General features: G+C 44.2%; 1 protein-coding gene across 1 annotated transcript; it reads left to right on the top strand.

Moving 5' to 3' along the window:
- Positions 1-5,427: 5,427 nt before the first annotated feature.
- DDIT4 (DNA damage inducible transcript 4) lies at positions 5,428-7,902 on the top strand. The gene is made up of 3 exons (XM_015816679.1): positions 5,428-5,464; positions 5,652-5,897; positions 6,462-7,902. The coding sequence occupies exons 2-3, from the start codon at positions 5,717-5,719 to the stop codon at positions 6,953-6,955; spliced, it is 675 nt and encodes a 224-aa protein (XP_015672165.1). The 5' UTR covers positions 5,428-5,464; positions 5,652-5,716; the 3' UTR covers positions 6,956-7,902.
- The last annotated feature ends 3,750 nt before the right edge of the window (positions 7,903-11,652 follow it).

The raw sequence follows: 11,652 nt of genomic DNA, 5'->3' as shown, positions 1-11,652 counted from the left end.
TTTACTGAAGCACCAGAAGGAAGGACAAGAAGCAATGAATAGAAACTAAACAAGGATAGAACCAACCTAGAACTAAGGGGAATTGTTGTGACAGTGAGAACAATTAGCCAGTGGAACAGCTTGTCTTCAGAAATTGTGGGTGCTTCATCACTGGAGGTTTTTAAGAAGAGACTGGACAGCCATTTGTCTGAAATGGTACAGGGTCTCCTCTTGTACAGGGGATTGGACTAGAAGACCTCCAAGGTCCCTTCCAACTGTGTTGTTCTGTTATTTTGTTATTCTCCTTGGGTACAGCAGGTTGCACCCAAAACAATCAGGGACATGTGTCAAGAGGTAGGAAAATGGGAAACTCCACTTTGGAAGTTTTGTTGGTATCCCCAACAAAATACCTGGGACAGTATGCCTGTCCGGTGGGAAATGAAGTCTGTGCACAGCGTAGGAAATGGACTAAGCTTAGGAAAGAGGCTGGTAACTTAATTTGGCCAAAGAAAGGTACTTTCAATTGAATTTTTTTTTAAAAAAAAAAAGGGAAAAAAAGGAATTGATCTTTCTCCTCTTCTGTCTATTTTGCACTCACTGAGCAGGTATGATGAGATGAAAATATTCTAACTTAAGTTAACCAAAGATCTTCAATGAAAATGCCTGGCCACAGCATGTAAAACTTAAGATCTCTGTTTTTTTTTCTTTCTTTGTACATGTATGTGTATTGTCTTTGTGTCTCCTTGAGGTCATAAAATTGATGTGAAAAGATAGGTTAATGGTGCTATTAATAGCTGATCTACAGAAAAAATATGGAAAGCAATGTATTTCCCTCACTTTATCTGGTCAAGGCCTACCAAATAGCTTGGAGGCTGAGAAAAAGCGGGGGGGGGGGGGCGCAGATCAGAGGCCTTTTACCTTCCAACTCCTTCCTTCCTTTCTTTTTTTCTTTCTCTTTCTCTCTTTCTTTCCTTCTTTCTCTTTCTTTCTTTTCTCTTCCTTCCTTCCTTCCTTCCCTCTTTCTTTTTACAAATTTTATTGAATATACATTTTAAAAACAAAAATGGACATACTTCAACTTCCCTGACTTTACCAGTGCTATTAGTATTACCTTATGTTACAGAAAGAAAAACAGAAACTTAAAATATATTCTTTAACAGGACAAAGTATAACAAACTGTGTGTGTAACATCTGTAAAAATTTTGCTAAACCATCTTTCAATCGTCAGCAATTATATTTACATATCTTTCAGTTATGCCCTAATGTAAGTACTAATAAGAAGTCCTTATAATATCAACTAGTCAATCGATAATCGCCTCAGCGATCCTCCTTATCTCTAACCAATCGTACAAATTTTCCCAAATTTCATAATACTCTTTCAGTTTTATTTTTAATCTCTAGAGTTAACCTGTCCATTTCAGCGCAGGATAAAATTTTATTTATTATTTCTTCCTCAGTGGGGGTTTCCTTTCCTTTCCATTTTTGAGCATATGCCAATCTTGCTACGGTTAAAATATGCAATAGTAAGTAAAAAGATGCTTTGCTGAGTTTGTCATTAATAATCCCTAATAAGAAGATTTCTGGTTTTAAATCAATTTTTTGTAATAGTATTTCTTCCAGCCAATTTTTTATCCGATTCCAAAAATTTTGTGCCTTTGAACATTCCCACCACATGTGATAATAAGTCCCTGGAAACCTTCTACATTTCCAGCATGTTGGTGGGGTTTTTTATCTATTTTTGCTAGCCTTGTAGGGGGAAGGTGCCATCTGTAAAACATCTTGTATAAATTTTCTTTGTAGGAGGTGGCTAGTGTTAACCTCCTGTTTCTATCCCATAATGATTGCCAATTATCAAGGTCAATACTATAACCAAAATTTTTACTCCAGATTAACATTGTTTCTTTTACGTGTTCTTCTAATAAATCTTGTTCTAATAAATATTGATAGATCTTTTTTATCATTTGATCTTCTATTCCTAGGATTTTATCTAATTGTGTATGCTCTAATTTTATCCATGGTTCTTTTTTGCCTTTTCTGTGTCGCGACTGTATTTGTAAGTATGCCCACCATTCCAACTCTATACCATCTTCTGATAATCTTTTCCTTGTTTTCAGATCCCCATTCTCGTCTAAAATATCTTTGTATGTAATTACTTTTCCTAAATTTACGAATTTGGGGTGCATGAATGTCTCTAATATAGATAGCCAATTGGGAATTTTTATATAATTATTTTTTTTAATTTTTGTCCACACGTCTAATAGTGCCCGTCTAATATGATGATTCTGAAAGTACTGATGAGCCTTATATTTCCCATCCCACATTATAGCATGCTACCCTATTTGCATATCATCGCCTTCTAATGCCAGTAGTCTTCTATTCTTTAAGTCAGCGGTTCTCAACCTATGGGTCGCGACCCCATTTGGGGTCGATCGACCATTTCACGGGGGTCGCCAAGCAAGGCTGTCCGCCATTTTCCCCCCTTTTCCGGCAGGTGCCTTACCTCCCTTGAGCTGGGCCAGCTGGTGGTCGGCCTGCTCCATCTCTGCTGCTTGCCAGCTACGCCTCTGCCGGCGCAGGGGGCGGAACCACGCATGCGCAGCACTCCTGGGCAGGGAAAGTCCTCGACTTACAACCGGTTGGGTAGCCCTCGACTTACGACCGGTTTAGTCCTCGACTTACGACCGGTTGGGGGTCGCGGCATTAAAAAGGTTGAGAACCACTGTTTTAAGTGTATCCAATCCTTTATTCATACCAGTGTTGCTGCTTGATAATATTTTTCCCAATTCGGGAGGCCGAGCCCTCCTCTTTCCTTCGCATCCTGTAATAATTTTAATTTAATTCTCGGTTTTCTACCTTGCCAGATAAATTTGGATGTAATTCTGTTTAAATTTTCAAAAAAATCCTTGCCTAATTTAATTGGTCCTTCTCTCTTTCTTACCTACCGTACCTACCTTGTACTGTATGAAGTTACCTGACCAACCCTGAGCTATCTTCTTCTTCTTCTTGTGCCATATCCGTTATCGGATATGAGCTATACCAATGTTTTAACATGTTTTCCCTATTACTGTACTCCGAGACTCTCTTCAACCACAGCAGCTCCCTACCCTTCCCAAGAGGAGAGTGACGCAGAGTTAACGATTTCTGGAAGTTAATTTCCAGAAAAGCAAGCAATGAATCAGACTTTTTACAACCTTAAACCTTCTAGAAGGTCGAAGCAGCTTGCAGACAACTTCCTTCTTCGTCTCCTTTTTTTTTCTGATGCAACGGCCTCTCTTCTTGCACGCTCGACGGAGGCTTCCTTTTCCCCTCCCCCCGCCCGGCCGCTCGTTTCCTCGCTCGCCGATCCTGACGCAACCTGCGAGATCGCTTACAAGTACCTTACACAGAAGGCTTTGGGAGATCGGGAAGCGCTAGGACCCGGCGGGAGTCTCCGCCTCTGCCTGGAGCCTGGAAGCTCCCGGCCCTGCAAAATTCACCGTCCCCGACCTTCCTCTGCCGAAGCGAGAAAGTCGCGCTGAGCAATCGCGCCAGAATTTCCACCTTCTGCCAGGGAAAAGCTAGCGCAAAGGGTCGTGTGAATGCGCCTGGCGCGTTGCCGATTCTCATTGCGAACCCATCCCGCATGCTGGACCCTGCTGGGGGAAGGATTACTGTGAATTTGGGGCTCGGCCCCGGGAGGGGAATGAAGCAGATTCTGGGCAAAAGCAAAACAATTTGAACTAGATGAGCTTTCCGGGGATGCTAGATCTTTCCAGACACGTCTTCTTTTTTTTTAAATGTCTTTTTTTTTTGTTTTGACAAATGCAACGCTGGGCTCCGCTTCAGGGCAACTGTTGCTCCAGTTCGAGCACAGTGGCAAGTCTTTTGACACAGTTTAACTCCTCGCCCCCCCCCCCCAGTTTTGACTCGCTTCATGTTTCCATTTAAAAAGAGATGAATGGTATTAAGGCCCAACTTTGACCGCCCGACCCCTTTGCGAGGGAAAAGGTTCAGGCCGTCCAAAGATTTAAGCGTGAAAAACGAGAAATCAATCCAGCATCAGGAGAAAAATCGGAAGATGGAGAGAGAGGTTTGTCTCTAATCAGTACATACACGTGAACAAACACGCTACACGCAGCGAGTGGAACTAGGTGTGTGAATCACAGGCGTCGGCCATCCACGGGGAGGAAACAAACCCTAATCGATAGGGTTTTTCTCTAGCCAAAAAAAAAAAGTTAGCATAAACAAAGGGTCAGTTGGTAAGCTTAGATACAGTGTTTCTCAACCTTGACCATTTTAAGGCATGTGGACTTCAACTCCCAGAATTCCACAGCCAGCATTGCTGGCTGTGGAATTCTGGGAGTTGAAGTCCACATGCCTTAAAATGGTCAAGGTTGAGAAACACTGGAATATAGTCGCGACTTCTTAATGCATCCCAGATCGGTTCACGCGTACTTTGACCCGAACTAATCAACTTGCCTCCGACGCGTGAATCCCATTAAGCTGTACATAAGCCGAACTTTATATCGTAAGAACGTTGCTTGCTTGAGCGTCATTCCCTTGAGCCCATTATGGCCTTAGCCAAAAATGCTGGCTTAGCCCAAATTAGGGTCCATTGGAAAGAAAGGCGGAGGGGCCCTCTTTGCTTTTTCAGCCCATAAGTAAGTTTTACAATCGTGGTAACTTCGCAGAACAAGGGAACAAATCGGTTTTTGTCGGGCTCAATTTCCCGAGATCTCCTCGCCAAGCCAATCTTGGCTCCACCGCCGCACTAAATGTGAGGCATGCACAGAAAGCGAGGAGCAAGCCAGCCTCCCCCTGGCCCGTCTGGGGGTGTCCGCTTCCCACTGCGAAGTCCCAACTAAGTTCTACGCAGCTTGGCGTGGAAAGCAAGGGTTGCGTTCAGAAAAGCAGGATAACTCGAGTTTTCTAGGCTGCCGGAGCACCGGGTTCCAACGAGCGGGGTGGGATGGGGGGGGGAAGCAGCCCTCCCCTCCCTTCCTCTCCTATTGTTCCACAGGCCCCGGGCCTTTCCCCCTCCCCGTGCGCGCCGCTTCCCCCCCCCGCCCCCCAACATCCCAGTTTTCAACCCCGTCCGGCACGAAAAAGAGGTGTGTCCCGGGCTGCTGTAACCGGGCAGGAGAGAACGTTGCGAACGTGCAGCCGCTCGCGATTGGCCCAGCCCGTCCTCCCGGCCGGCCAGTCAGCGGCAGGGGAGCGAACGAGCAGAAAGGGGTGAGCGTGGGCAAGGGGCGGAGCTTCCGCTTGACCTGACTATTTAAAGGCGGAACAGGGGGCTGGGAGCGCAGTGCCAAGGAAAGGGCAAAGGGAGAGCAGGGAGGGGGGGGCGAAGCTTTGTGGATTGACAGGCTTCTTTTTTTAAAAAAAACAAAAAAACCTAAATTATTCTTTATACGCCTTGTTACGATTCAGGGTTTCCGCTGCTAGTCCTGAGAAGGGTTGGGGTTTTTTTTTTGCACACACTCGACAGGCGTCCTGCAAGCCGGTAAGCACCTCTTTTAGTCCTCTTTTTTGGGGGGGCGGCGGGGGGCGAGCGCTGCTTGGCGAGGTCTCTCTGAAGACTCTCCGGGTGTTCCTGGCTTGATCTTGGCCTGGCCTGGCCACGATCCCCACCGCTCCAGAAGGTGACTCCGCGGAGCTGATGGTCCTCCTTCTTCCTCCTCCTCCTCCAGAGTCGTTTCTCCGGCCGCCGGTTCCAGCCCTCCAACCTGCAAGCCCGGGCGCTCCGTCGAGGAAGATGCCGGTGTCCTGGGACAGCTTCCCTTCGTTGCCTCCCATTCCGGAGCAGAGGGAGAACCCGGCGGCGCCTGCCTTTGCCTGGGAGAAGAGCGCCTACAAACAAGAAGCGGCTAGTCGCACCGCCAGGCTGGAGAACTCCGATTGCGAGTCCCTGGACAGCAGTTTGAGCTCCGAAGGAGGTGAGACCCGGCTGCCTTGGCACCCTTCCCTCCCGTCTAGCGCCTTCTCGATGGGGCTGGACTACAACGTCCATCGTGCTGAGCGCATAAGTTGGTTAGGCATCGCTCTGGCATCCTACCGAGAATGTTTTGATTCCAACTGATCTGCAATTCGCTCAGCACGATGGGAATTGTAGTCCGCCCCCTTTCGAAGGCGCTAGGCGCAGGGGTAGGCAACCTTGGCTCTTTTATGACTCGTGGACTTCAACTCCCAGAATTCCTGAGCCAGCCATGGCTGGCTCAGGAATTCTGGGAGTTGAAGTCCACGAGTCATAAAAGAGCCAAGGTTGCCTACCCCTGCGCTAGGGTTTTGGAGAGTCTTAAGGAGGAGGCCAGACCAGAGGCCGCCCACCTTTTAGGCTTCCTGCTGTCTTGCTTTTAGAGATCTCTTAAGCTTCAGCTGACACTGGAAATCCCTGCTGTGGTTTTGCTCCGGGAGTTGAATTTTCTTTGTTGTGGGGGAGAAAGATGTGTTTGTCTATACGTGCATGAGACTCACTGGGCTGCTTTGATTCTCGTTTTCAGATGCCCCGGAATATCTGGATGAAGTGTCCTTGCCAGACTTCGATTTGCTAAACGATCCTGAGGATGAGCTCTTGTGCGCCAATCTCATGAAGCTCATCCAGGTCACTCTGAACAAAGCCAAGCTCTACTCCAACCGCCCCTCCCGCCTCGTCATGCCCAATGAGCTGGTCGCCCAAGTGAGCAAGGAGCTGCTCCACCTGGCTTACCGAGAGCCCTGTGGCTTGAGGGGAGCCCTCATCAATCTCTGTGTGGAACAAGGAAAGGCGTGCCACAGCGTGGAGCAGATTGCTGTGGATCCAAACCTGGTGCCTACTTTCCAGCTGACTCTTGTTCTGAGACTGGATTCCCGCCTGTGGCCTAAAATCCAGGGACTGTTTAGCTCCGGGTCTGCTTTCTCTCCAGGCTTCAGTCAGTCCCTGAAGCTTAGCACAGGCTTTAGGGTCATCAAAAAGAAGTTGTATAGCTCTGAACAATTGCTCATAGAGGAATGTTAAAAATATCCTCTTAGGTTGGACCAACTGAGCATTTACTCTTTAAGTTGGGGCCATTCCCAGCCCAAACTGGGGAGGTATGTTACCTAAAGGGCTATGGAGCATAAGCTGATTTTTCAAGAAGTGGTTGTCCCTCTAGAACCACAGTAGGTTAGATTAGATGGAAATTTGTTTTACAGCAATAGTGGGAGATAGTCTGAAGAGAAGGCAGAAGGCAACATTTGACTGTAAGAACAGCACTCTGCTACTTAACTCTGACCAGCAACAAAGCTCACTCCTGTGTAGGCCTGGATACACTATGCTAGCTTTAAAGTCCTTGTCTGCCAATGGGATGACTTTCTCTTACTGATTTAGCAGTATTTTTTTTCCTGACAGCTGATACCTTTACAGCAGCAGGGCTGCCGCTAAAGATAGATGAAGGTTGCCTTTTTTTTTCCCTGTTAAGCTTTTAAAAAACAACAAATGGGAAGAAAAAAAAAGTAGATAGTAATCAATGGATGTCTGGTGAAAATTTGGTGTGTGTTAATAAGTGTTAAGGTCTAAAGGACCAAGCATGTGTAACATTAATAGAGATGAATGTGAAGACGTTCCACTACTGACACTTGGGCAGCTAAAAGAAGGCAGCTAAATATAGACTTCTGGCTGAATGTGGGGGGGGGGGGATTTAATCCACTGAGCACCGCTGCGCAACTCCATTTTTTTGTGAATGAGACCAGTGGGAGGAACAGGGCAGTAGGTGAACTGAGCCCTGTCCATGCTTAGAAATCCTGGGGATGTATAAGGGAAGTGTAAGGTGATGCTAAGAAGTTTGCGATGGGGGCAGGACCCCTCGCGGTCAGTCTCTGGTGCTTCCGTTGATTACCGTTTCACGTGAAATACACTTGATGTTCAAGTTTTTGAAGAATTTCTATGCAACTTGGTTTTTTTACTTTCCTGATAAAAACATTTTGTAATAACTTGCTGCTTGTTCTTGTTTTTATTGGCTAATTTCTAAGCAATTGAGGAGGGAAACAAAGGAAGGGAATAGGCGTTCTGCTCAGTGGGAAGATCTGGCCCTGTTAAAGGACCTTCACAATGCTAGTTTCTTGCTTGTTCACCATAATAGAAGTTAGCATTAAAAGATGGGAGACCATATAACACGATTAAGCTATCAGTTACTTAGTCTATTGTTCATTTTTCTTCCAAACTTAAACGAGTGCTAAGCAATAGGTTATATGATTTTTTGACTTCAGGTCACTAAGAAGATACTTTCTCTACCCAATGGAACTAAATTTCAAACTCCCTGCGGAAATCATGGAAGATAGGGTATTTCCTTCCAATTGCGCTTGTTCTGGAGGAGGCTGTCAAACCCACTGACTGGAATTAAAAGTCCAGAAGCTTAAACTGATGTTTGCCTCTTCGTCACATTCCCATGTAGATATCACTCCAGAAAGCTTACTTTATAAAGTCTGGGGTTTTTTTTGCTACAAAATGTTCCAGAAAGAAGCAATGGGACCTTTTATTATGTGCAATGCAGACTTCAACCTCAGCAGGTGTCCTTGGGGAAAACAACATTAATTATAATGGAGAGTAGAACTGGGATTCTAAATTAGTTCAAAGCACTTAGTCACCCCCCTGAGTTTGATGTGAATTCCTCAGTTTCCATGGATAATTCATACCTTCAGAAGTACATGTGCATCTGATCATGTTAACCAATAGCACAGTGGTTCTCAACCTGTGGGTCGGGACCCCATTTGGGAGCGATCGACCATTTCACGGGGGTCGCCAAGCAAGGCTGTCTGCCATTTTTTTGTCCGCCATTTTTTTCCCCTTTTCCGGCGGGTGCCTTACCTCCCTTGGGCTGGGCCAGCTGGTGGTCGGCCTGCTCCGTCTCTGCCGCTTGCCAGCTACACCTCGGCCGGCGCAGGGGGCGGAACCACGCATGTGCGGCGCTCCCGGCAGGGAAAGTCCTCGACTTACGACCGGTTGGATAGTCCTCGACTTACGACCGGTTTAGTCCTCGACTTACGACCGGTTTAGTCCTTGACTTACGACCGGTTGGGGTCGCGGCATTAAAAAGGTTGAGAACCACTGCAATAGCACAATACAAAAATAGTATCGGGTGACATTTCCTTTACATGTATATAAACCAATCACATTACTGAAGTAAGCAATGTTATTGCAAGTGAAGAAACTGAGTAAGAAAAGAATAACAGGCATGGGTATAAGACAACTGAAAATCTATACCAACACCATTATACTTAACGTTTGCAAACAATCCTTTCTTCCCTGCGTCCATATATCAGTTCATAACCTTGCATTCTGTTCTTCAAACTTCTCAACATAGCTGTGTATCGGGATGGGTTGACTGACAAAATTGCCAGGATGTATGTTTGGTTTGGCATCATAGTTGGAAGCAGGTCCCTTTGCATTTTATGGGTGTGAGTGAGCAGGGAAGATCTCAACCCCCTCCATCCATCACTTTCTTGAGTCTTCCCCTATTCATCAGCTCCATCCAACAGTCTAGAACTTAAGGAGAATTTTTCTGTCAGTAAGAACAATCAACCAGTGGAACAGCTTGCCTCCAGAAGTTGTGGGTGCTCCATCACTGGATGTTTTTAAGAAGAGATTAGACAGCCACTTGTCTGAAATGGTATAGGGCAGGGGTCTTCAAACTTGGCCTTTTTAAGACTTGTGGACTTCAACTCCCAGAATTCCTCAGCCAGGCACGCTGGCTGAGGAATTCTGGGAGTTGAGGTCCACAAGTCATTAAAGGGCCACGTTTGAAGACCCCTGGTATAGGGTCTCCTTTGAGCAGGGGGTTAGACTAGAATACCTACAGTGGGGGTGGAATTATTTGATCCCCTGCTGATTTTGTATGTTTGCCCACTAACAAAGAAATGATCCATCTATAATTTTAATGGTAGGTTTATTTTAACAGAGAGAGAGAATAACAACAACAACAAATCCAGAAAAATGCATTTCAAAAAAGTTATAAATCAGCAGGGGATCAAATATTTTTTTCTCCCACTGTACAAGGTCTCTTCTGACTCTGCTATTCTGTTAACTTTAAGTGTTTCTCATCTGCACATCTTAATGTTTCTTCATCCATTTCCTCATTTTAGTAAACATTCTGCCAAGATAAAAAAAAAAGTTCATCTTTATAACTTTTATAATTTTTTATTGAAACTTTTTACATATGTAATAAATGTAAAGGAAAAGTATAAGACAAAAGAGAAAAGAAATAAGAAAAAGGGGGAAATAGTGTGAAGAACACAGGAAACAAGGAAAAAATGTAAAACACAAATCAGAAAAAGAAAGCAACTTCAGACCGTTTTTTTCAACAGTTATAAACAAACTCATCATTCCACCTTCCTCTTTAACACTACAAAAATTCCTTCAGCCCCCTATTTAATCCTTTTTTCAAGTATTAAATCAGCAAATCAATGCTTTTTTCCATTTCTGTCGTAGAAATGGAAAAGTGCTTTATAAGGAACTTGTTTTATCTCCGAACATCCTTATGTATAACTGATAAAAGAGAATATTTGTAGCTCCAAGTTGAAATGAGAGGGTGCTTTCTGAACTTGGTTGTTTTCTTGTAGATGTTTCATTATCCAGCTGGGTAACATCAGGGCGGAAACATCTGCAAGAAAACAACCAAGCTCAGAGAGCATCTATTCCTTATGTATAACTTTTAGACATTAACTCTGTTTCCCCTGTCAAACACAACTATCTTGCTCTTTAATCATTGTTCAGAACCATTTTCCTGGTTGCATTGTACAATTGAATGTTTGCTACAAGTAATTCAGATTCTATCCAGCAGCATAAATTTTCTGCAAACAAAAGAAGATATGTATATATCTTCCCAACCAAACACACTCCTTATGTCCCCACAAATACTCTTGACAATTTATCTATGAATTTATTAAACATCCAAGAGAAGATCACATATCCTTGACTTATTCCCTGCTCTGTACTGAATCATTCACTATACCATTTTTTTTGCACTCAGCAGCTAATCTTCATATTCCTACAAAATATTCCATAACTCAAGCCTCTTCACTTCATCATAAACATTCTCTAAATCAGCAAACACCATATATTAGCTTTCTCACATTTATACGTTTCTCCGTGGCCTTACAGAAGAGAAAAAAAAATCTGTGGGACGTTGCTTGCCTTGCCTTTCTCAAATGTTACTCATATTATAAGTTTCTACATTTTCAGTCAACATTCTGCCAAAAGTTCTCAGATGCACTTTGCAAACTAATCCCCTGTAGTTTTCGCAGGCATTCTTGCTTCCTCTCCATTTTTATAAGGGAACAATAAAAGCATCCTTTGAATTGTCAGACCACAGTGCTAGCCTTTAGGCAGCCATTTCATAAGCAAGTCACATCCGTATTTTATCCAGTTAGACCAGGGATGTCCAACCTTGACAACTTTATTTATGGACTTCAGTTCTCAGGCTGTCTGGGGAATTCTGGGAGTTGAAGTCCATGGATTTTAAGTTGCCAAGGTTGGACACCCCTGAATGGACTATCCAATTTCATTTCCACTCTTCCACATATAATTTTCATTCTCAATAACATCTCTAAAATACTCTTTCCAATATTCTCTCACTTTCATCCTAAATACTTTCATCCCTTTTAATTTTTAACAGAATAAGAGAGTAACAGAATAACAGTTGGAAGGGTCCTTTGATGTCTTCTAATCCAACTCCTCCA

The sequence above is a fragment of the Protobothrops mucrosquamatus genome, unplaced genomic scaffold (assembly GCF_001527695.2).
Source record: "Protobothrops mucrosquamatus isolate PMUCROS unplaced genomic scaffold, P.Mucros_1.0 scaffold479, whole genome shotgun sequence".
NCBI classification, from domain to species: Eukaryota; Metazoa; Chordata; class Lepidosauria; order Squamata; family Viperidae; genus Protobothrops; species Protobothrops mucrosquamatus.
This window is presented reverse-complemented; position numbering and strand designations above follow the sequence as displayed.

Bases quoted from the DNA above. Each gene is read 5' to 3' on its own strand.
- DDIT4 (XM_015816679.1), top strand. From the start codon at position 5,717: ATGCCGGTGTCCTGGGACAGCTTCCCTTCGTTGCCTCCCATTCCGGAG. The intron at 5,898-6,461 runs GTGAGACCCGGC...TCTCGTTTTCAG, and splicing joins CAGTTTGAGCTCCGAAGGAG to ATGCCCCGGAATATCTGGAT.